Here is a 21,564-nt window from a genome sequence, read left to right as displayed (position 1 = left end):
AGGAGTTGGTGACGGCCACACTTCTTTTCGTTCCTCATCTAGTAAGGGACATCGCTGTAAGATGTGTTCCGCTGTTTGGTCTTTGACCGCAGGCACAGGTTGGTGATGGCGCCAGCCGCGTTGAACTTTCGGTTCATGTGAGCATTGAGCCTGTTGTGGCCAGTACGCAGCCTCAGTGATGAGGTTGACCTGCTGCTCTCTGGACATTGTGTGGTAGTCATCTCTGTTTGTCCTTGGCCTCATCAATGCCTTGATGATTGTCTTCTGCTCACTAAAGCTGACACTGTTTTCAGGTTGGTCTTCCACGGCTCCTTCTTTTGCCAGCTCATCTGCCCTTTCATTTCCTGGTATCCCACAGTGTGCTGGTATCCACTGGAGGACAACTCTTCTGGTTTGTCTGACCATCTGTAATGCTTTGGCCAGCTGTGGGAGTTTGTCGTTCTCTAGGGCCTGAAGGACTGAAAGGGCGTCTGAGAGGAAGACAACTTGGTAGCAAGGGTCTGCGGAGTCCTGAACGAAGGAGGCGGCCTGCATGAGAGCTTCTGCTTCTGCTTTATAGTTTGTGCAGTGTTTGCCAGTGGCAACGCTGAATGTAGCTGTATGTCCCCCAGGGAACTGGATGAGAATGCCTGCACCTCCATTGAGCACGGCGTTAGTTGCTGATCCATCGGTGTATACATGGATCCACGCCTCTTTTGGGTACTGTTCGTCGATCAGGGCTAAGGTGAGTGCCTGTCGAGCTGTGTCATTCTGATCTTCTCCTGAGGTAACATGTGGAACACTGGTGCAGATCTGGATGCCTGGTTTCTCTGTTGCCTTGGGGGTTTCCTCTTCTTCTTGAGTCAGAGGTAGAGTGTTCTGTGGGTTTGCCGCGATAAAAGCAAGAGTATTCACTCTTACACAACCCACACAACTCCGAAACAGTTATTTCCGGAATTTGCCTAGTGGCTGTTGTATGACTTTAATATTTTAGTTGAAAACTGAAATACTGACAAAGACATGCACGCATACGAATGCTATATCACGCACGCATGCACTCATGCATGTAATGCACACACAAGCAAAACTCATGAACATACGTATACGTACAAAAAGACATAGACACTGACTGTCCTGGTCATGTTCGCGGTAAGGTTCCATGAACACCCTAAGGCCTTATGTCAAAATATGTCAATATACCAAAGAAACACAGTCAGACAGACAGACAGACAGACAGACAGATAGACAGACAGACAAAACGACAAACACTCGTACATATGTACAGACAGACAGACAGACAGACAGACTCAGGGCCGGACTAGGGGGGGGGGGAGGGTTACAGGGGTTGCGCAACCACCACCCCCCCCCCCTGGCTTAAGCATGTACCTCCCAAACGTTTTTGTTTTTTTTGTGGGGGAGGGAGGGGGGGGGGGGGGGGTTGCATCTGCATCATCATGAAATCCGAGGAGAAATCGCATCTCTCACCCCCTGAAGACATTTTTCTTCAACGATTTTTGTGATGAAAAGTATGAGTCCTTACAATCTCAATTCTTCTTCATTGCCTATACAGCTTGCTGTCGAATTTACCTTTTTCGTTCAAGGAGAGGCTTCCTTTCCCTCCAGAAACATAAAAAAAACTTTCAGCTTCAAGGGGGCTTTGCCCTCTTGCAACCCCAACCAAGGGGCTTCGCTCCCTGGACCCCCACCAAGGGGCTTCGCCCCCTGGACCCCCATCTGTAACCCCCCCCCCCCCTAGTACTTACCTAGTCCGGCCCTGCAGACTGACATAACGACCGACACACATACAGACAGGCAGAGCGACAGACCGACGGACAGACAGACAGACACTGACTGTCGTGATCATGCTTGAGGTATGGTTCCATGAACTCCCTGAGGTCCACCAGTAGGTCATGATTCAGATCAAGCTCCTTGTACGTCTGTTTGAACATCTCCTGGGCTTGGGTTAGGTTCATGCTAAAGACAGAGAGAAAGAAAGTAAGAAAGAAAAAGAAAGAAAGAAAGTGAGAAAGAAAATAAGCAGGCAATCTTGTCAATGAATAAGGTCAAAACACAGCAAAACGATGAAGCGATATCAAAACATTAAGTCAGTATGTCGTCCTGAAACTTAAAAATCAACTCCAACAAAAAACAGCCAACACCGAGACTACATGTACTAATTAAGGCTTCGCTAGCCTAAACCGGAAGACTAATACTGGTCCAGGTCGCCCCGCGAAGCATGCAAACGTACCAAATTAACCTATACTCTTTAATTGTGAGTGAAAGTAAACATGGCATATCTATATATTATTGTTGGATTCAAGAAATCAAAAAGGATACGATTAAATCATTTTGAGATCGATTACTAAAATGGAAATTTTGAATAGAATTTTGCGATTTTTACTGACCAACCTCATTAATTAATTTGTATGCTTCCAAGCTGAAATGTAATCCCAGAGTCCAGGCTTCGTCGAAGATTGCTTGACCAAAATGTCAATCATTGTGATAAAAAAAAAAATGACTCTGAGGGCATGTCAACTTTCACTAAAGGCCGGATATGACGTGATCAAAAACATTCATAAAAAAAAGCAAAAAGTTTGGGGATATTATCTGGAAGAATTTGTATGTAAAGTTTCATAAAGATATGTAAAGTAGTTTTCTATGAATCTCTCTACACAGACACAGACATAGACAAACACATACAGAGACAGAGACAGACACAGACAGACACAGACAGACACACACACACACACACACAGACACACACGCACACACACACACACACACACACACACACACACACACACACACACACACACACACAAGTCGTATAATTAGATAGATATATACAGACGGAGGTGTGCATAGGTACGCACTCAAACACGCGCAGTAAGAATCAGACCGATAGGCACATTTTCAGACAGACTGACTGACTGAAAAGTTTACGAAATTACAACTTGTCAGCCTGCCAACTTCTTTCACCGTTTTTTTTAAGGGCTTTCTTCTGTCAAGTTTTAACTAAATGTTTTTAACATAGACCGGCAATCGAAACGAGGGTGGTGGTGGTGTGTGTGTCTCAGTGTGTGTGTTTGTGTATATGCGTGTGTGTGTGTGTGTGTGTGTGTGTGTGTGTGTGTTGTGTGTGTGTGTGTGTGTGTGTTGTGTTGTGTGTTGTGTTGTGTGTTGTGTGTTGTGTGTGTGTGTGTGTGTGTGGTTTTGTGTGTACATGTACGTCACTCACTTTTGGGGTGCTATCTCCTCCCCAGTGCCCTGTTGCTGGGTCAGGGTTGTCATGACAACAAGAACCACAGCAGATATTTGTGCCATCATTCTGCAGATTTTCCACCGACACCTGAATGAAGATGGAATACAATACAATACAATACAATACAATACATTGCAATACAATACAATGCAATACAACACAACACAACACAACACAATGCATTTCAATATAATACAATACAATAAAATGCAATACAATACAATTCAAAACAATACAATACAATGCAATACAATACAATACAACGCAACGCAACGCAACGCAACGGAACGCAACGCAACGCAACGCAACGCATTACAACGCAACGCAACACAACACAAGTCGCGTAAGGCGAAAATACAACATTTAGTCAAGTAGCTGTCGAACTCACAGAATGAAACTGACCGCAATGCCATTTTTCAGCAAGACCGTATACTCGTAGCATCGTCAGTCCACCGCTCATGGCAAAGGCAGTGAAGAGCGGGGTAGTAGTTGCGCTAAGAAGGATAGCACGCTTTTCTGTACCTCTCTTTGTTTTAACTTTCTGAGCGTGTTTTTAATCCAAACATATCATATCTATATGTTTTTGGAATCAGGAACCGACAAGGAATAAGATGAAAGTGTTTTTAAATTGATTTGGACAATTTAATTTTGATAATAATTTTTATATATTTAATTTTCAGAGCTTGTTTTTAATCCGAATATAACATATTTATATGTTTTTGGAATCAGCAAATGATGGAGAATAAGATAAACGTAAATTTGGATCGTTTTATACATTTTTATTTTTTTTTACAATTTTCAGATTTTTAATGACCAAAGTCATCAATTAATTTTTAAGCCACCAAGCTGAAATGCAATACCGAAGTCCGGGCTTCGTCGAAGATTACTTGACCAAAATTTCAACCAATTTGGTTGAAAAATGAGGGCGTGACAGTGCCGCCTCAACTTTCACGAAAAGCCGGATATGACGTCATCAAAGACATTTATCAAAAAAATGAAAAAAACGTTCGGGGATTTCATACCCAGGAACTCTCATGTCAAATTTCATAAAGATCGGTCCAGTAGTTTAGTCTTAATCGCTCTACACACACACACACACACACGCACACACGCACATACACCACGACCCTCGTTTCGATTCCCCCTCGATGTTAAAATATTTAGTCAAAACTTGACTAAATATAACAACCCAACGCAACGCAACACAACACAATACAATACAATACAATGCAATACTCTATATTTTTCAGTTTTTGAGTAAATACGAAATTTCGAACGGGTTGTGACAGACATTGTTTCAAGAGATAAGAGACCACGCTAGCGGACAGACAGACAGACAGATGGACCAACACAGACAGACATATAGACCAACACAGACACGTGGCATGCACTCACTCCCACCCCCACACAGACACACTACACACACACACACACACACACACACACACACACACACACACATACACACTACACACACACACACACACACACACACACACACACACACACACACACACACACACACACACAAACACACAAACTAACAAACGAATGATATGTAGTGCTGACCTGCTGGAGAGAATTGCGCCTTTCTTATAGAGAACACACTTGACTTTTCAACACCAGTGCTAAAGTCTGGAGACCTCGACAGATAAGAATCGGCTGAACAACTGAAATGCTCCGGTATTCTTGGACTACACACAGTGCGTCTTAGTGCACTTCACTAGGCACCAAACTTAAAGTCACAGACGTTACCGTGATCGTGAAGACAGTTCTGCTCAATGATTAATCTCTGCCTAGGCGTTTATGTAACCGAGTGCCGAAACACCACAATCACCTTTGGAGGCGAAGTCCAATCAAACAGGATTGAGAATTTTAGAGCTTATTTCTAAGCCCTATAAAAACTGATATGCATTCGCAAAGTTAAAGGAATCCATGAACATTCAGAGAGATGATGATGATGATGATAAAATTGTTTTTTTAACGTCACTCTGTAAGAACATTGGCGACATTTGTCTTAGATTAAAAACACACACAGGCGCGCACACAAACTTTCCCTTTATGTACAGTGGTTCACCACCCTCTCACCCCCCGCACACAGAGAGATGATGATGATAAAATCGTTTATTTAACGTCACTCTGTAAAAACATTGGCGACATTTGTCTTAGATTAAAAACTTACACAGGCGCGCACACAAACAGTCCCTTTATGTACAGTGGTTCACCACCCTCCCACCCCCCGCACACTCTCGCTCATCTAATTAAAAATGGTAATAAGAGATACTTGGATATAAAATGGTATTCTTAAAGGTTCTGATAAAAATATAAAGTAGCTATATGAGAAGCAATGGCGTCAGCCGCAGCAGTCTCTTCATATCCAGGGACCAAGTGGGTGCGTGTGCACAAGTCCAGCGATAAGTTTGGGACCTTGCCACCCAAGGTCTTTATTAAAACTTAAAAGATAGCTTAATTTTTCATTTGGGGTATTTGGCAGGATATTTCTATTCGAGTTTATAAACTGAGTCAGGGGTTGAAAGTGGCATGAGTTAAAATCACACTCCAAAGTCAAATGAGCAATGCTGAGGTCGGATTGACAGGTGCATTTAAGCTCTAGAAATTGGTAGTTCCCAGCTTCTGCCCTTAGGCGGTTAATCCTTTTTATTACACGTGGGCATGTATTATAGGTGTTCATCTGTTTTGATTGGGCTTCCCGAATGAGCCAGCCAGAGCTTATAGGACCGGCACGGTTGGCCTAGTGGTAAGGCGTCCGCCCCGTGATCGGGAGGTCGTGGGTTCGAACCCCTAAGACCTAAGACTTTAAAATTGGCAATCTAGTGGCTGCTCCGCCTGGCGTCTGGCATTATGGGGTTAGTGCTAGGACTGGTTGGTCCGGTGTCAGAATGATGTGACTGGCGAGACATGAAGCCTGTGCTGCGACTTCTGTCTTGTGTGTGGCGCACGTCATATGTCAAAGCAGCACCGCCCTGATATGGCCCTTCGTGGTCGGATGGGCGTTAAGCAAACAAACAAACAAACAAAAAAGAGCTTATAGCCGTGTGCATGTATTTGTCCCTCCAGAGAAGAGAGTCTGTAAGGCTACTGATCTCAGAAGCAGACAATGGCAGGTCTACCTCGGAGGCGCCTATGCCTTGGGCAGCTCCTTTAGCGGCTTTGTCTGCTCTCTCGTTGCCAGGCACGTTCACGTGTGCTGGACAGCAGACCAGGTTAATCTCGCTTCCTTTTTATATTTAGTCAAGTTTTGACTAAATATTTTAACGTAGAGGGGGGAATCGAGACAAGGGTCGTGGTGTATGTGTGTGTCTGTCTGTCTGTCTGTGTGTGTGTGTAGAGCGATTCAGACCAAACTACTGGACCGATCTTTATGAAATTTTACATGAGAGTTCCTGGGATTGATATCCCCGAACGTTTTTTTCATTTTTTTGATAAATGTCTTTGATGACGTCATATCCGGCTTTTCGTGAAAGTTGAGGCGGCACTGTCACGCCCTCATTTTTCAACCAAAATGGTTGAAATTTTGGTCAAGTAATCTTCGACGAAGCCCGGACTTCGGTATTGCATTTCAGCTTGGTGGCTTAAAAATTAATTAATGACTTTGGTCATTAAAAATCGGAAAATTGTAAAAAAAAAAAAAAAAAAATTATAAAACGATCCAAATTTACGTTCATCTTATTCTCCATCATTTTTTTTATTCCAAAAACATATAAATATGTTATATTTGGATTAAAAACAAGCTCTGAAAATTAAAAATATAAAAATTATTATCAAAATTAAATTGTCGAAATCAATTTAAAAACACTTTCATCTTATTCCTGGTCGGTTCCTGATTCCAAAAACATATAGATATGATATGTTTGGATTAAAAACACGCTCAGAAAGTTAAAGCAAAGAGAGGTACAGAAAAGCGTGCTATCCTTCTTAGCGCAACTACTACCCCGCTCTTCTTGTCAATTTCACTGCCTTTGCCATGAGCGGTCGACTGACGATGCTACGAGTATACGGTCTTGCTGAAAAATGGCATTGCGTTCAGTTTCATTCTGTGAGTTCGACAGCTACTTGACTAAATGTTGTATTTTCGCCTTACGCGACTTGTTTTATTATTATATTTGCCAGCTCGTTTATGGCAATGACAAGATCCTGTCTTTTTGATCTTTTGTTATGCTTCAATGGTTGCTTTGGAGTCAGAAAAGATAGCTATCTTTTGGGGAGGATTGTTCTTGAGATTACGATGAATAAGCGACATGCAGATGGCAAGAAGCTCAGCTGAGAAGATCGAGTTTCTGTTGCACAGTTTAAATTTCCCTGTCAGGTCATTGCTGGGGATTACAAAAGCTGCGCCAGACTTCTTGTCATCCAGAACTGACCCGTCTGGATAAACATGAACATGGCCTTTGTATACAGTTTCAAAGTGCTCAAGGGCTTGTATCCTGAGTAGTAACTGATCATCCTTTGTAGCTGTACAATATTCCGTGTCAAAATTCATTTCTTTCATTGTCCATGAGGGATCACGAGATATGGGGTTTTGGGCCACATCATTGGGGTTGACACTGATTTCGCTCAAGAGTGAAGCATTGAATTGAATAGATACAGCTAGGGTGGCCGAGTGGTAACGCACTTGCGCTCAGAAGCGAGAGGTTGCGAGTTCGACCCTGGGTCAAGGCGTTAGCAATTTTCTCCCCCCTTTCCTAACCTAGGTGGTGGGTTCAAGTGCTAGTCTTTCGGATGAGACGAAAAACCGAGGTCCCTTCGTGTACACTACATTGGGGTGTGCACGTTAAAGATCCCACGATTGACAAAAGGGTCTTTCCTGGCAAAATTGTATAGGCATAGATAAAAATGTCCACCAAAATACCCGTGTGACTTGGAATAATAGGCCGTGAAAAGTAGGATATGCGCCGAAATGGCTGCGATCTGCTGGCCGATGTGAATGCGTGATGTATTGTGTAAAAAAATTCCATCTCACACGGCATAAATATATCCCTGCGCCTTGAATATGTGCGCGATATAAATTGCATAAAATAAAAATACGAAAATAACAAAATAAATCCCTGCGCTTAGAACTGTACCCACGGAATACGCGCGATATAAGCCTCATATTGATTGATTGATTGATTGAATTGAGCCAGTGAGGTGAAAGCAGTGCCAAAGTGGGCCTTTTTGTTTTGGACATGGTTGTAATGCGGTTGTAGCTCCTCCTTTGTTGAGTTTTTCACAGTGTTGGCTCGAACACTGTAATCCGCGCAGCACTTACGCCGCCACATGTCAAGAGGGAGGAATCCTGCTTGTTGGTATACAATGGCCTGCTTTGAATGCCTTGGATGTCCGAGGGCGAGCCGAAGGGCACGACATTCAGCTGACTGTAGCTTATCAAGCCATTTTCGAGCCGACGAGAAGTAGGCCTCCTGTCCATGTGATAGTCTTGATCTTATAAAAGCTCTGGTGATGTTTGTTAGATTGCTGCTGGCACTCGTACTCGGGTAACAGTGAGCGAAGGGCAGTGCCTCACCTAGTGATCGAGTGCCGCAGTCCAGACAACCCAACCATAGAGCTCAGCTCCTGCTCCCGGACTCTAATATCTACTTAAAAATAGAACATAATAAACGAGAGGTCTCCATCTCGTTCTGACACTTTTTTTTCTTAATTAAGACTGCATTGTACTATCGCCTCACCTGCGACTATTGCAGTGGCGGGGAGGTCGACGGACAATGCAGATAGTCCTTTTAATATTTTATTCCGTTTATCACAGACAGGACCTACATGGCGCAGGTCACATACGTGCGAGCATGAATGTGTGTGCTTGACTTTTTACCAGATAGTTGTATATCCTAAGAGAATTATCACGTGCCGTGCATACCCTCCCTATTTATTCTCACAAGTTTCACCTTTAAACTTTTTTAACAGAACGTGGTCCTGAGTTTTAACATTTGTTCTTAAAACAGTATACTCGAATTAAAGACTATGTTTTTAATGCCCCTTCCCCAAAGAAGGTGAAGAGAGGCTGTAAATATTCTTAGACAAGGATCTTAACGTATACCTTTTAATATACTCAACCCCGCCCCCTATATATATATATATATATATATACAACCTTTTATATATATATATATATATATAACCCCGCCCCCTATCTATATATATATATATATATAGTATATACAAGTTTCGCACGTGTACATTTGTTTTGATTACAATCAAAACGAAAGTAGATCTAAGCTTGAATGTAAATTTTATTTTTGAAATATTTGCTTTGTGATTCGTAACTAAAATAACCATGGTATTGTGTTGCTTAGTAATTGATGCATGAATTGGCGTCTCGCAGAATTACACGCCCCTGAGGAAGGCCTGGCAACAGGTCGAAAATTTGGGCTGCCACTTGACATTCTTTGTTTGGCTTTTCTTTTCCTTGAATTTGTTATATATATATATATATATATATATATAGAGAGAGAGAGAGTGGGTCCCAGCCATCAGGGTCTGGCTGCTTGGTCTGGCCTCCCTTGCCCCCCGGTTTTTGTTTTTTGTTTTTTTGACATATAACCCAGATCATGTCCTTAAAAGGCTAAACATACATGCCAACAGGACATTGATATATTTGTTTGTCTTTGTTGTTAGATTAACTGGGCACTTTGCCCATGGTTGGGCAGCCAGTATTTTAAGAAGGTTGATGGTCTTATTTGCTTTGCTTAAAAGATACTTTAAATGAGCAGTCCATAGTCCATTTGAGGTGAAAAGTACGCCCAGATATTTCACCTGCTGACTGGGTGAGACAACAGATTTATCTAGTGAGAAAAAATATCTTTTCTCGATCTTCCAGTTTTCGGTTTGTAAAGACAACGAATACAGTTTTCTCGGCAGAGAGAGTGAAGCCATTCTCCTGCATATAATTCGCAATGTTATTTATAGCTGTTTGCCACTCTTTAGAGAATTTGTGTTCTGTGTTATAGGTTTTGTTTTGATACTCTTTGCATAGAGCGATATCATCCGCATAAAGCGTCAGTTCGGCTCCATGTGTTTTTACTGTCGATATGTCATGCAGCATAATGCTAAAAAGCAGTGGTGCTATTACTGACTGAGCCCTAGCTGTGGCACTCCCATGTCAGCTTTGCGAGTGGATGATTTGGCTCCTCTATAATCAGTTTGAAAGGATCTGTTCAGTAGAAAGCTTTTTATGTATTGAAACATATTACCACTGATGCCTAATTTCTTCAATTTTAACAACAATCGTTGGTGCCATACTGTGTCGTAGTCTTTTTTGATGTCAAAAAAGACAGCAAAGAGAGACTTCTTGCGTGAGAGAGCTTTCTTAATTTTGGAGGACAGTTGAATCATCAACAAGCCTTGTTAGTGTTTTTTGGACGGTTTTCTGAGGATACCCACGTGTTCTTGATGACGTCACAGCATAGACACAGGGCCGCTCCTCGGTTGGCGTAACCGGTGTGGTCTTGGTGGAAGCAAAACAACGTATGCATTTGGAACATTGAAGAAAAAAGTGAGTCACGGGTGATGACGCAATATCTACACGTACGCGTACATGTCGTTGCTACACGTTCGATCATCTAGAACACTGTAATTAGTTCACGTGCGGGACCTGATGTGAGGCTGATTGAGGTCCACGCTTTCCTGCCAAGACAATGATGAAGACTAACTCGTAAAAAAAAAGTCTACTTTGTGACTCCTTGCAAAGCGGTCAATGAAACTTGGTATACTTTCAAAATGGATAGATGCCTAGATATGGCATGACTGAAAGCCCTGGGAGCGCCGTGCACCTTGTAGTGTACTTTATTTTACATGCAGTTACATTTGTCTCCTCCTCAGTTCATTTAGCACGCCATGCAATGTAGGCCTACTACAAACACAGTCTTATAATAGGGGAAGGGCTCCTAATATGGACCGGCTCCTAATATGAACCACCTCCTGTTCTGACAAACTAACGGCGCTAGAGCGCTCAAAAAAGTTTTATTCGCTGTATTCACCCTCTCTGGATAACTTGCACATGTCAAAACAGTTGCAGAAACACAAACTTTAAAACCGTTAAGCTTTTTCTCTTTTTTTCACTTTTGGCAGCGTTCACTCTAAATTTGACGCTTAAAACGGACTCGTTTCTGTCCACAGCCAAAGCTTTTATCACACAAAAATTGCTATATATGACAGCAAAGTCCGTATTTGTTACATTTTAGCAGTGTTGACCCCGAGTTTCTACTGCAAACAAAAAATAATAGCAACATTTCAAAGTATGTGCGAGTCCCCTAATATGGACCACCTTCAACAAATCGAAGAAAATAAAAGCTATTTTCATTAATTCATTAATAAGCTTGCTGGAAATTACCTATAACTAGCCCTCGAGATTTAACAAAAATATAACAAAAAGTCTTCTTTTTGTGGAAGTTGATGATTTAAAGTTATTGAGACATCCCAGTGCACTGAGGGATTTATAGAGCAAATCGAGAAAATTCATTAGTAAACGAAGGATGATCATTACGGCCAGTTTCAGGCAGCAGATTTTGTCACTGATTAAGACCCCAAAAGTTGAAACTCAACCAAAACAAAAACACAAAAATATTTTTATTTTTTGGCTGGGGGGTGGGGGTGGGGGGTCCGGAACCCCCCCTCCCCCCCCCCATCCCCCCTCCCCCCCCCCTCGTCCGCCCCTGATCAGTTTTGGAACTTCGTATTCATGCAAGGATCAGTGCTGTTAATGGACAATGACGGAGGGCTGAAGACTGGTGTTTGTGCAGAGATTTGTTCCAGCATATGGAAGGGAAGCCTGTACTGTGTGACCGTGTCATGACCCGCTGCTGACGTCGACTCGATGACAACGAAGGATGAAGGAAGTAAGAGAGGTAGGACTTCAGCTTTCATTGTTAGTTTTGGACTAATTGCATTTTATTCAAGTTTTCATGTTCCAGCCGATTGCCAGCACACGTTTCAGCCGATTTACACCGTGGAGAGAGAGAGAGAGAGAGAGAGAGAGAGAGAGAGAGAGAGAGAGAGAGAGAGAGAGAGAGAGAGAGAGAGAGAGAGAGAAAGAGAGAGAGAGAGGAGAGAGAGAGAGAGAGAGACACACACACACACACACACACACACACACACACACACACACACACACACACATACATGATTGACAGAGACACGTACCAAACACATTTATGATGCTTTAGGTAAGTGTTTATTTGATTTGAGCACTGTAATATTTCAATTCCGGCAACAACAACAAACAAAAAATTGACTTGGATGTATTACTTTCTACGATGTCGGTCTCATTTGGGGGGCACCCTCTTTCATACTCCTTTTTACCTTCATAATCAAACTAAATGTTTTAATGTTGGTTATCATTTTAGCTCAAATATACTAGGCAACATACATGCGAAGTTTCCTCGATGTTGCAGATATGTGACATTTAATACATATACCCCAAAATGAAGTGGAAACCGCGCACATTTTGGTATGGATATTGTTAACTTGACTGATAATCAATACGATTGTAAATTGTAAAAATTAATGAAACAACGGTTCTGCGTGACTTGAATAGCTCAAGTCTTAATTTTTGATAAATAATTACCAGTAAACTGGATGTGTTTTGTTTTGTTTTGAATTTTCTCTTCACGTTTTGTGCGCTTTGTGTAGTTGGACAAACTATGCAATATTTTCATTTGTTATGTTTTCTTCATAAAGTCTCTTTTTAATCAGGCACGTCAGAAGACATTGTAATTTCTTTAAAACCAAAATACATTACTTTTGTTCTTCAACCAATCAAGGCTGCAAGTGCAACGACATTTTCAAGATTTGCAGTGGTGACAGTGTTATAACTTTTTCCATTATTTATCCGTTTGACTTTTCTATCTTTTTTCTAGACTCACAATATTTTTTTCCAAGCAAGCAGCTATGGGTTGTAATCAGTCCAGGTACAAGTAGGAATATTGAATAAGCAGCTGTGCGGGTCATGTGTGAAACCTTGTCACGACTGTTTCGCTACGTCAACAAACTATATTTATTAACCGTTTCCTCTGGAACGGTAAAGGCTGTTGACAGTCTTGTGTTTGTTTCTGTTATACGAAGCGTTTTAGCCTCGTATGGCACATAATTTGCATGAGTAATAAAAACAACATTTATAATCGTCTATAAAACTCACTATTTTCATCGCAAGAACGTTATTTTGATTTGTCTACCTGTGCCCAGGCCCACTAAACCTAACAGCATCGTAGAGTACCCTGGACATTTTGTATTTTTGTTATTGCTATTCTAATTATACATCCTTATTTATTTATTTATTCAATCAATAAAACCTATTTAGTTTGTTGAGTTATTTATCATTGTTATTGTTCTTATCATTATTAGCAGTCGTGTTCACCTTTATTATCATCGTCAGTAGTGTCACTATCATAATTTGAAGTGATATGTCTTCTTGAATTCGCTTTGAACAAAAGCACTGAGATATTGTTCATATTCGAATATGGACAGATCATTCAGCGCTCTTGAAGTTTTATGACAAAAAGGACTGGCAAGAGGAGTTGGAAACTGTTCGAGAAGCCAAGGAGTGGTTGCGGAAACAGAGGCCGTCGTGTCAGATCATGGTAGATATCATTTTAGACACCGGAGCCACGATCTAGAAGAACAAGGCTTTGGACCCGAATGATTTATGATGTCATCCAATTGTCATATTACGTAAGGAACTTTGCACAGTTTGGCTAAATTTTATGGACGGAGATGCTTGTCCAGAATAAGAAAAACAAAGTTTGGAACCTAACTTAAACCCAACTGGTCGTAATTACGCAGAATTTAGTATTTTCTGTTGTTCACAACCGGATGTCGCTATCGTTCATCAACATGGGCAGGCAACTCCCGTGAACCCTTCACCAGAGTGAAGCCCCTTTTGTTGCCATTAGTTGCATGTCCGTTTAAACGAAGTTATCAGCGAAAGCATACGGAACAAAGAAAATTCAATCTTGATCACGGTAAAGTGTCTCTTTTGACCTTGGTGGATTAGTCGGCATTGAGCATATCTGGTGAGCAGGCTAAACGTGCACTATGGTATCTCTGGCACCGCACTGGCCTGGTTTGAGTCGTACTTGACTGGAAGGTCGCAGACAGTCACAGTTGATAACCTCCACTCATCTTCTGCTGAAGTGGCATTTGGTGTCCCACAAGGCTCAGTTTTAGGCCTTGTTCTTTTCATTTTGTACTCAAAACCTCTTACTTCCTTAGTTAACTCTTTTGCTATTTCCAGTCAGTCATTTGCTGATGATACCCAGCTTCAGGAATCCTTTTCCCCTGACCACGAACTTACTGCAGTCCAAAATATGAAAAACTATATCTTTGAAGTCAAGATCTGGATGACAGACAACACGCTTAAGCTTAATGATGAAAAAACAGAGTCTTTACTCATAAAATCTAAACGTAATTCTGCTCCACCCCTCCCTATTGCATTACGAGTTGGTAACTCTGACGTTCCCTTTTCCTCTTCTGCACGCAATCTTGGATTCATTGTATCTGATCAGTCGCGATATAACCTTGAACGGTTGAAAACGACGTTAAACACCAAATAAAGAAAGATTGTATCTGATGACATGTCTCTTGACAAGCATGTGACAAATGTATGTAAGTCTGCATTTCTGGAAATTCGACGCATCAGTTCCATTCGAAATTGCCTGACAGTCGATGTGACTAAAACTCTTATGTGCGCCTTTGTTTTGTCCAAGATAGACTACTGCAATGCTCTTCTGTCTGAATGCCCGATGTATATCATTGACAAACTTCAGAAAGTACAAAATGCAGCAGCAAGACTAGTCCTAAAAGCATGCAAAAGAGATCATGCCAAACCACAAATCCACTCTCTCCACTGGTTACCTGTTGAAGCCCGCATAAACTACAAACTTTCTACTCTCTGTCATAACTTTTTCTGTCAAACATCTCCTGTTTATTTCTCTGATCTTTTTACTGTGTCCAGACAGCTTCGCGCCTCTAGCGATTCCCTATTTTGTCGCATACCCCATGTTAGAACTAAAACTTTTGGTCACAGGTCCTTCTCCTATGCTGCCCCTAAACAATAGAACTCCCTCCCCCATAACATTCGCCACATGGACTCAACTCCCGCCTTTAAAACCGCTTTAAAACCCCACCTGTTCAAACTCGATCTGAAATAATAAACAACTCTCTACCTGTCCTGTTCAAAGATATGGCTGTTCATGATGTGTGTTGTGTCACAGTGGCACAATGTGTGTGTGTGTGTGTGTGTGTGTGTGTGTGTGTGTGTGTGTGTGTGTGTGTGTGTGTGTGAGTGTGTGTGTATTGAGATTTTTCAATGTTCATTGTACATGATTTATTGTGAGTTGTGCATCTATTGCATGGTATTGTCCATACGGGGAGAATGTGTTGCTGTAAGTTTATTGTTGCGTTATTTTTGTTAGGATGTATATGCATTTGAAGTTTAAATAGTATGATTTTTATTCATTCTAGGCGTCCGGAGACGCCTAGTAATTGGGATCAAGTAAGCGCTTGCCTATGGACAGGATAACTCTGCGGTTGCCTATGGGACACTGCCACATTTACGTCTTGAGTTACTGCCCTTACTTTTGTTTTTGTTTTTTTTGTTTGACAAAATTGTTCAACAAAAACATCATTGGTCGAACTGTGCAGGGTCAACCGCAACAATCTCAAAACCATTCATACCTTCGACGAAAATACAGTTTAACGACCTCTCTGCTTAGAGCAATTTGGGTCAAAGATATCAGAGCCGAAGCTCTACGATGTGTGCCTGGGTGAAGATGAGCAACAAAAAAAAAACAAAAAAAACAACAACAAAAAAACTTTTACTTTCCGCAATGGAAATGCTGGAAGAACAGGATTTAAAATCAATTCCTTGCAGGGGATACACGATTGTAGAGATTTATTCTTTCATTCCGAGGCAGAAATGCTTTTGTATTCAAGAAACGTGGAACGTTGCTATTCCGGAAGGGAATTGATTTGATTTGTTGGTACTTTAGAATAAAATTGTGAAAGTGGCATCCGACTGATCATGGCAAAGGAGTGAGTGTCAGACCAAGGAGGGTCGTGGTGGAGAAGCCGAGGCACCCTCTACGTACTTGTGGATTCGGCGGCTAGTCAACTGGCGAAAAGCAAACCCGGTCCTCCCTAGGACCTATACTGGCCGGTTAAAAACATATGTACAGGGCTGCGACTTTATGTCGGTTTATTCATCAACGCCTTTATGGCACCCTCTGTCTACAGAGGCATGGGAAGGGGGTCAGGTGAGGAGGCCAGAGATGTGTCTCTGTAACCCCCTCTGGGGTGGGGGTGAGAAAAAGAGGATAGGCTATTTACACTGTCATACACAGTCGTTCGCATACTCTCGCACAGCTACAAGGCCACCCTCCTCCTCCCAAAAGAGACGGACGTCTCAGATATGGTAGGCAGAGGCTGGCTGTCTAATCTAATATATACACCTAAGGTGACACATGGAGTATATGAATGTAACGTGGCATTAACTATAAGCCTAGCGCACGGGACACACGCGACCTCGGCCCCGCCGGCGGAAACACGGCAGGTGGGCGAGTGCAGCGAAGGAAATGATTTGTTCATAATAAAAATAATAGTAATAACAATAATAATAATAATAGTAAATAATTAAAGAGTAAGGAATAACTTACAAGTGCACGGGCCACACGCGATTTCGGCCCCGTCGGCGGAAAACACGGCAGGTGGGCAGGTGCAGCGAAGGAAGTGGTTGGTTCATAATAATAATAATAATAATAATAGCAATAATAATAGTAATAGCAAGTAGTTTGTAGCTTAATGAAGTAAGATGTGCTATGCCGAGATCATCCAGCTAGATTAATATGTAGACCTAAGATACACTCATAATACATGTAACGTAGAACATTTACTAACAATAAACACATAGACATTTACTATTGATATAAACATAGATACACATAGTTTAATATGGGGAACCTTAGATGGTTGTGGTACGAGGGAAAAAAAAAAAAAAAAAAAAAAAAAAAAAAAAAAAAAAAAAAAAAAAGATAGAGGGTCGGGAACCCTGTCCTTTCCAGGGCCAAGGCTCTACCAACAGACCTCTGGGTTCCTTGTCCTTTCGACGGTTGGCAGCAGGAGGGAGGATTGGGGGGAGGTCCTTCTAAGGTCTGAACTGGATCTGGCTGGGCCTATGCCTCCAGCAACCTCAGAGCCATTTGGCCACAGACGATTTCAGGAATGGGGGTGGGCCTGACAGGATGGGGTGTTTGGGGGTATCCTTCGAAAGTCTGAACTGGTTCTGGCTGGGCCTGCATCTCCAGCATCCTCAGAACCATTTGGCAACAGACGATTTCAGGATGGAACGTGTGCTTTTGCGATCCCAGAGTTCAACTTGGTGCGAAAATATAAACTAAACGAGGGGGTCAGTATCTTCACGGCGGAGATGTATGCCATTCTCATGGCCTGCTCCCACGTGAACGACAACATGGCCATACCCATGGGAGTGGCAATCCTCTCAGACTCGAAATCCTCCTTGCAAGCGCTGGCAAGCGAGACAGGCAACAGACCAGAACTCCGCATGGAAATCCAGGCTCTATGTCACCAAATTATGGTTCGGGGCACCGACCTCGTTCTCATGTGGTTACCATCCCACACAGGCATCAGGGGCAATGACCTGGCTGACAGGGCAGCAAAAGCCGCGGCCCTCTCCGAGGGCCCGGTCCTAGACCTGAAATATTCGGTCACAGAAGCGAAAGGCAAACTGGCTAAGGCTGTGAGAAAAGGGTATGGCGAGACCCTCAAGGAAAGATGCACAAAGCACGGATGGCTAGCGCTGCCTCCGGACAGAAAGGGCCACCATCACCCGTTCCCCCTGAAGGAGATGCAGCTGCTCCGGCGCATTCGCACCGTGAGCTCCTACTACTCCTTCACCTTCCCCCGCTGCGAATGTGGAATGGCCCTAGACTTCCACCACCTCTTCGCAGGTTGCCAACCTCTGACCCCGGAGATGGCAACACTCTCCCAGTACAGGACTTCCCACGGACTAAGTCTACACGACTTCCTCCGACCTCATCAGTCCCTCGGCCTGATACCGATGAGAACATTCACACTTTCAGGTATTTGAGTGACTTATATACCGACATTTTTACTTCTTAGTTTTAGCACAGGTGTAGGAAAAAATCATGAACCAAAATGTTATTTATTTTTTAATTTAACATTTGTTTTACAAATGTGACCTTGGTCTTTCAAACATACAGTAACATTAAACATTGTTATGTTAAAAAAAAGAAAAAAAGAAAAAAAGCTTTTGTGCACAAATCAGAAAATACATTGTACATTTTACCTACAGGCCAAACAGTGTCCGTGGCGGCGAAGGACCTATATTTTTAGATCAGTCACTGTGGCAATTTGTCAAGAACAGGCGCTTGCATTTGGATGTGTCCACTGATAGTAGGTTTGGTTGTGATCAATCAGAATGATGAGGAATAAAAAATGTATGACAGTTTGTTATGATGACATGTAATTCACATATGCTGAAATGTAATATTATACATGATATAATATTATTATGGCTGTTGCCATGACCATGAACCCCAAGAAAGGTTTTATGTTATGTAAAATCAAAATACCAAAATCAAGCACCTATTTATCTGGTCTACGGCGTGTGTGTTCTGCTCTCTCTTGGCACACAGCCACAGGTTAAAGCAGAGGTTAACTTGAGTGCGCGTGTACCTAGCGGGTGATTTCGAGTTACTCCCCTTGGGTACGGGCAAACTCGCTGTCGAAGCCACGCTGCAAACTGAGGAGTAGATTGTGTGTGTGTGTGTGTGTGTATGTGTGTGTGTGTGAAGTAAAGGGGATGGTTTGCGTCCTGATATTAATCAAGAATAAATTTTGGGGGGAACAAAAATGTGATGTATAGCTCCCAACAGTAACAACAACAGCAACAACATTATGAAACAAAAGCAAGACGAAAACGCAGTGAAACACATCAAAACCAACAGCTAACTTCGAGTTTAAGTCACTGCAATAACTTGTCATAATTCCAGACGTTATCTGGTGTTTTGCTCACTGCGACAACTTGTTTAACACGATGTGAATAGCCCTCCGTAATCCCAGCGAAAACGTCCAAAACGCAGACACCAAAACTCGATGTTTTACCGTGTTATGCATCGCATAGGTATAATGCCACACAATTCAGTTGATTAACGTGATGTTTGATGTTATATGCCAAGTTAAAGTGCCAAAACGAGACTTTTCGCCCTGTGGCAGAAGTGGAAAAGTTTTTCGTCTACACCGCGGAGGTAAAACCGACACAGAGGCAGACAACCTACCTGCACACTTCCTGTATAAACTGTGGATAATCGTCAGCGAAGGTGGGGGACATTCTGCTGGAATTTTGCCAGTGTCCGGGGGGGGGGGGGGGGGGGTTAAGTACTTACATTTCACAACTTAGGCATGTTATTGTTATTGTTAGTATTGTTACTCCTCACTGAAACCAAGTAAAGCAGGCTGTTCACCCTCAATAATGCTTTTACTGTATTAGTACTGTCACAGTATGTTTGCATGCAAATATTAGTAAGCTTCCATGAAATATTGAATATATATATAATTTATATCCATTTCACAGCACTAGGATGGGATGTCTGGCACTTTGAATCACTAACAGAAGCACTGCCTCTTCCATACCCATCTCCTTTTTGAAAAGAGTATACCTATGGACCAGTGAATGGTTACATTTTAATGATCATATGGGTTGCACTGATTTTATTCATGATCAGGTACGTTTGTTTTTTTAACCACACAAACACTTAGACAACAATTATCAGAGTATGAGTTTTTCCGCGTGTTGATTTTTATTTAAATCCAAGTCACAGCTTCTGTTTTATGATGAGTGATGTAGTTTGAAACACTTGGACAACAATTATCAGAGTATGAGTTTTTCCACTTTTTGATTTTCATTTAAATCCAAGTCACAGCTTCTGTTTTCTGATGAGTGATGTAGTTTGAAGTGTTGGTATTAAATGTTCACTGACAGTCATTCTGTGCTGGTATTCCCATTTTCACCTGCAGGGTTATGAAATATATGGGGAGAAACTTGGTCAGTAAAATCATCTTCAAGCGTGAACTGATAATTGTCTCTGTTTAAAATTACAATGTATTTCGTGAACACACCTTGAGAATGACCCTTGCGTGATTTAAAACTGCCTGCTGTGAATACTGTTGTCATACTATGAACTTCGTGTTCTTTTGAGAAAAACAAAAAGAATGAAAAGCTTTTAACTAGCTTGTGAATGAGCCTCTTACTTCCATGTGCCCAGGCTATAGCTGCTTTGAACTATTTTTAATGCCTGAAAAGGATAGTGATGGAAATTACTAGTTTAATGTCAGGTGTGACATATACTATTGATTGAACTATTTTTTTTATTAATCTGCAATTTTGTTACAACCTACTTTGTTTATTTGGTGACAAGCTAGTGGGAGGCACTTTTTAGACTTTTAAAATGTCAGGTATGGGAATTGTTAGCAAAGTTTCACATTTTCTGCAGTTGAATCCATATCTCCACAACAACAAAATGTATGGTCTTATGAACAAAAACACATACTTTCTGTGCTTGTTCGAAGGTAAAGACATATTTCTTTGTGTTTGTTAAAAGAAAAACCTCTTAATTTTGTCTGTTGTGAAGGAAAAGTTTACATGGTTTCGTCACCCAACTTACAAAATTTGTCCCACAAAATGTTAGGTTTTTTTTCTCCACTTTTTTTTCCTTCAAAAAAAACTTAAAAAATACTGAAATTTCATGTTGCAAATGCCTTAGTGGGCAAAAACTAAAAAATGTTAAGGTGTGACTTTATTTAGGCACATTTCAACTCGCTTCTCATCAAGGATAGCAAAAATGTGATTCAAAAATTTTCTTATTTGTATATTACACTATTTTTTTCCGATCAAATTAATTATTACAAAAATTGTCTAAAGTGACAAACTATGAAAATCATGCATTTAAAAAAAAAACAAAGCTTTTAGAGCTTTCTGATGTTGCTGTAACACTTTAAAGCTGCCAGCATGCAGATTTCTACACCTTCTCGTATGATGGCCTATCCAATTCCTTATATCTCAAAGTGTCTTCCACTTTATTTTCAGCCCCGTAGAGCAAGTCGTTTGGCTGCAATCAAAGCAAACAATAAAAGCAACGAAAAAGTGTTTATTTTACAACGTTTTTGTCAAACATGCAGCCAATAAACAAATATTCACTTGCAAAATTATACAACAAACTGTATCAATACCTGTTTTTCACATTGCATTCAAAAAAAATTATCTACGATACCAAACCTAG

The 21,564-nt window shown here is 41.5% G+C and overlaps 2 protein-coding genes across 2 annotated transcripts in view; one reads left to right on the top strand and one right to left on the bottom strand.

The window, feature by feature from the left end:
- Positions 1 to 21,564, top strand: part of LOC138948830 (uncharacterized) — a 97,967-nt gene that overhangs the window by 52,065 nt on the left and 24,338 nt on the right. The window lies entirely within an intron of this gene.
- Positions 1 to 21,564, bottom strand: part of LOC138948831 (uncharacterized) — a 32,026-nt gene that overhangs the window by 2,071 nt on the left and 8,391 nt on the right. The window contains exons 2-3 of the mRNA XM_070320463.1: positions 3,218 to 3,328; positions 1,832 to 1,953 (exon numbers count right to left, since the gene is read on the bottom strand). Coding sequence (XP_070176564.1) covers positions 1,832 to 1,953; positions 3,218 to 3,306 — 211 coding nt within the window. The 5' untranslated portion in view covers positions 3,307 to 3,328. The remainder of the gene's footprint in view (positions 1 to 1,831; positions 1,954 to 3,217; positions 3,329 to 21,564) is intronic.

This window comes from Littorina saxatilis, linkage group LG15 (genome assembly GCF_037325665.1).
Source record: "Littorina saxatilis isolate snail1 linkage group LG15, US_GU_Lsax_2.0, whole genome shotgun sequence".
Taxonomy (NCBI): domain Eukaryota; kingdom Metazoa; phylum Mollusca; class Gastropoda; order Littorinimorpha; family Littorinidae; genus Littorina; species Littorina saxatilis.
This window is presented reverse-complemented; position numbering and strand designations above follow the sequence as displayed.